This window comes from Artemia sp. Qi Xiang Cuo, chromosome 6 (genome assembly GCF_049724085.1).
Source record: "Artemia sp. Qi Xiang Cuo chromosome 6, ASM4972408v1, whole genome shotgun sequence".
Lineage (NCBI taxonomy): Eukaryota > Metazoa > Arthropoda > Branchiopoda > Anostraca > Artemiidae > Artemia > Artemia sp. Qi Xiang Cuo.
Window position 1 is genome coordinate 50,960,823 of NC_142799.1, and position 1,773 is coordinate 50,962,595.

At 39.7% G+C, this 1,773-nt stretch overlaps 1 protein-coding gene across 1 annotated transcript; it reads left to right on the forward strand.

Moving 5' to 3' along the window:
- The first annotated feature begins 434 nt into the window (after positions 1-434).
- Positions 435-896, forward strand: LOC148951339 (protein CFDP2-like). The gene has a single exon (XM_089091072.1). The coding sequence runs from the start codon at positions 435-437 to the stop codon at positions 894-896; it is 462 nt and encodes a 153-aa protein (XP_088947198.1).
- The last annotated feature ends 877 nt before the right edge of the window (positions 897-1,773 follow it).

The window sequence follows — 1,773 nt, forward strand, 5'->3', positions numbered from 1 at the left end:
GGCGTATGGATACGTCCCGTCAGACACAAACCTTCCCCCAGCAATGGGTTAAGTTGCTGGTGTTGCAGGACACCAAAAGGGCGCAATATCGGTAATAGATACAGTCGGCCCCTGCTAGGGACAGAGAGGAGTGGCTTACCGCTGTCCCGAAGCCAGCCAAGAAACCCCTTCTTTAATTTTAAGGATGAATGTGAATAAGATATCAAATATGAAAACCAGTGCTACCACGTCCGGGGTAACCAACGATAATGCGTTAAGAGCTACCGCGTCCCGGGCAGCCGACGACTCGACAACCGTGAATCGCCCAAATATATCTACGTTGACAACTCCAAACCCTGGAGGCTATTGTTTCTCCAAAAATAACTATGCCAATAGGTACCCTCAACACTAGAACCCTCGCTAAACAAGGAAAAATAGACCTACTCCTAAGAGAGATGAAACGGTACAGCTGGGATGTTATTGGTCTTGCCGAAACCCATCTTCCAGTCACTGGTGAAGAGAAACATGGAGATGTCACCCTTCTACTTTCGAGAGTTAATGATGGGAAACATCGACGAGGTGTAGGTTTCCTACTGTCTAATAAAGCCAGAAAATCCTTATTTTCCGTAGCCCCCCTCACGGAACGGATCATCATGATCCGCCTGAAAGGTTCACCCACCAACCTCACAATTATCCAAGTATACGCTCCGGATTCCAGCAGAGACGACGAAGAGTCTGAAGACTTCTATCTCCAGCTTCAAAGTCTAGTCGATTCTGTCCCTAAAAAGGAGATAATCATTGTCATTGGTGACTTCAACGCCATAGTTGGAAACAACCACACAGGACACGAAGATGTAATGGGCAAATTTGGACATGGAAAAATGAACAGAAGAGGAGAACGCCTTATCGAATTCTGAAGAGACAGCGATTTAGTCATTACAAACACACTGTTCAAGCACAGACACCACCGTAAGACATCCTGGACTTCACCGGATGGTAAAGCCAAAAACTTAATAGACTACATCCTCGTGTCTAGACGTTGGAAAACGTCCGTCCTAAACACGGTCACGCTAGCTGGTGGCGACTTTGACAGCGATCACTCGCTTGACGTATCTAGGTTCAAAACAAGAACCTAGGTTCAAAACAAAACCTGTCTAGGTTCAAGTTCAAGGTTCAAACTAGGTTCATTTTATTAAATCAAAAGAGTGTAATTGCATCCAGGCCAATGTATAATGGTAGTCCAATTTTAACATATAAATTTTCAAAAACAATTGGTCAAATGATTTTTGATTATAATTCAATACTTAAAAAACTGGACAGGGAGATTAATTGGAAACCGGTTTGTAATTTCGAGTAATTTTTACCGTATGTGGATCAAACTTATAAGCATATTGTAACGGGGGATTTGTCCATTATAAAGCATCGTGATCTTCAAAATATAATGAAAATGGGTGCTAAGTTCCGTCTTTCTTACCGCATAAGGTCAGCATATATTTTAAGGGGATTAAAGAATAATTTAAACTTATTTATTGATAATTGGTGCAAGAAGGAGAAAATTACTGAAGATAGATTTCAGAATTGGATAAATTTGATTTTGACTAGTGTAAGAAATAGCATGTATAGAATTAATCCAACAAATTCAGTGAAAAATTCAATATTTTATAATGCCAATATGAAAAAAGCAATTGTTAATATACAAAATGAATTTATAATTGTACCAGTTGATAAAGCTAGAAATACTTTTGCCATAATTTGTCAGAAACTCTATTGTGATATTTTATCAAAAGAGTTACA

What these genes read in the sequence shown, in the direction of transcription:
- LOC148951339 (XM_089091072.1), top strand. Translation starts at nt 435, where the DNA reads ATGAAACGGTACAGCTGGGATGTTATTGGTCTTGCCGAAACCCATCTT.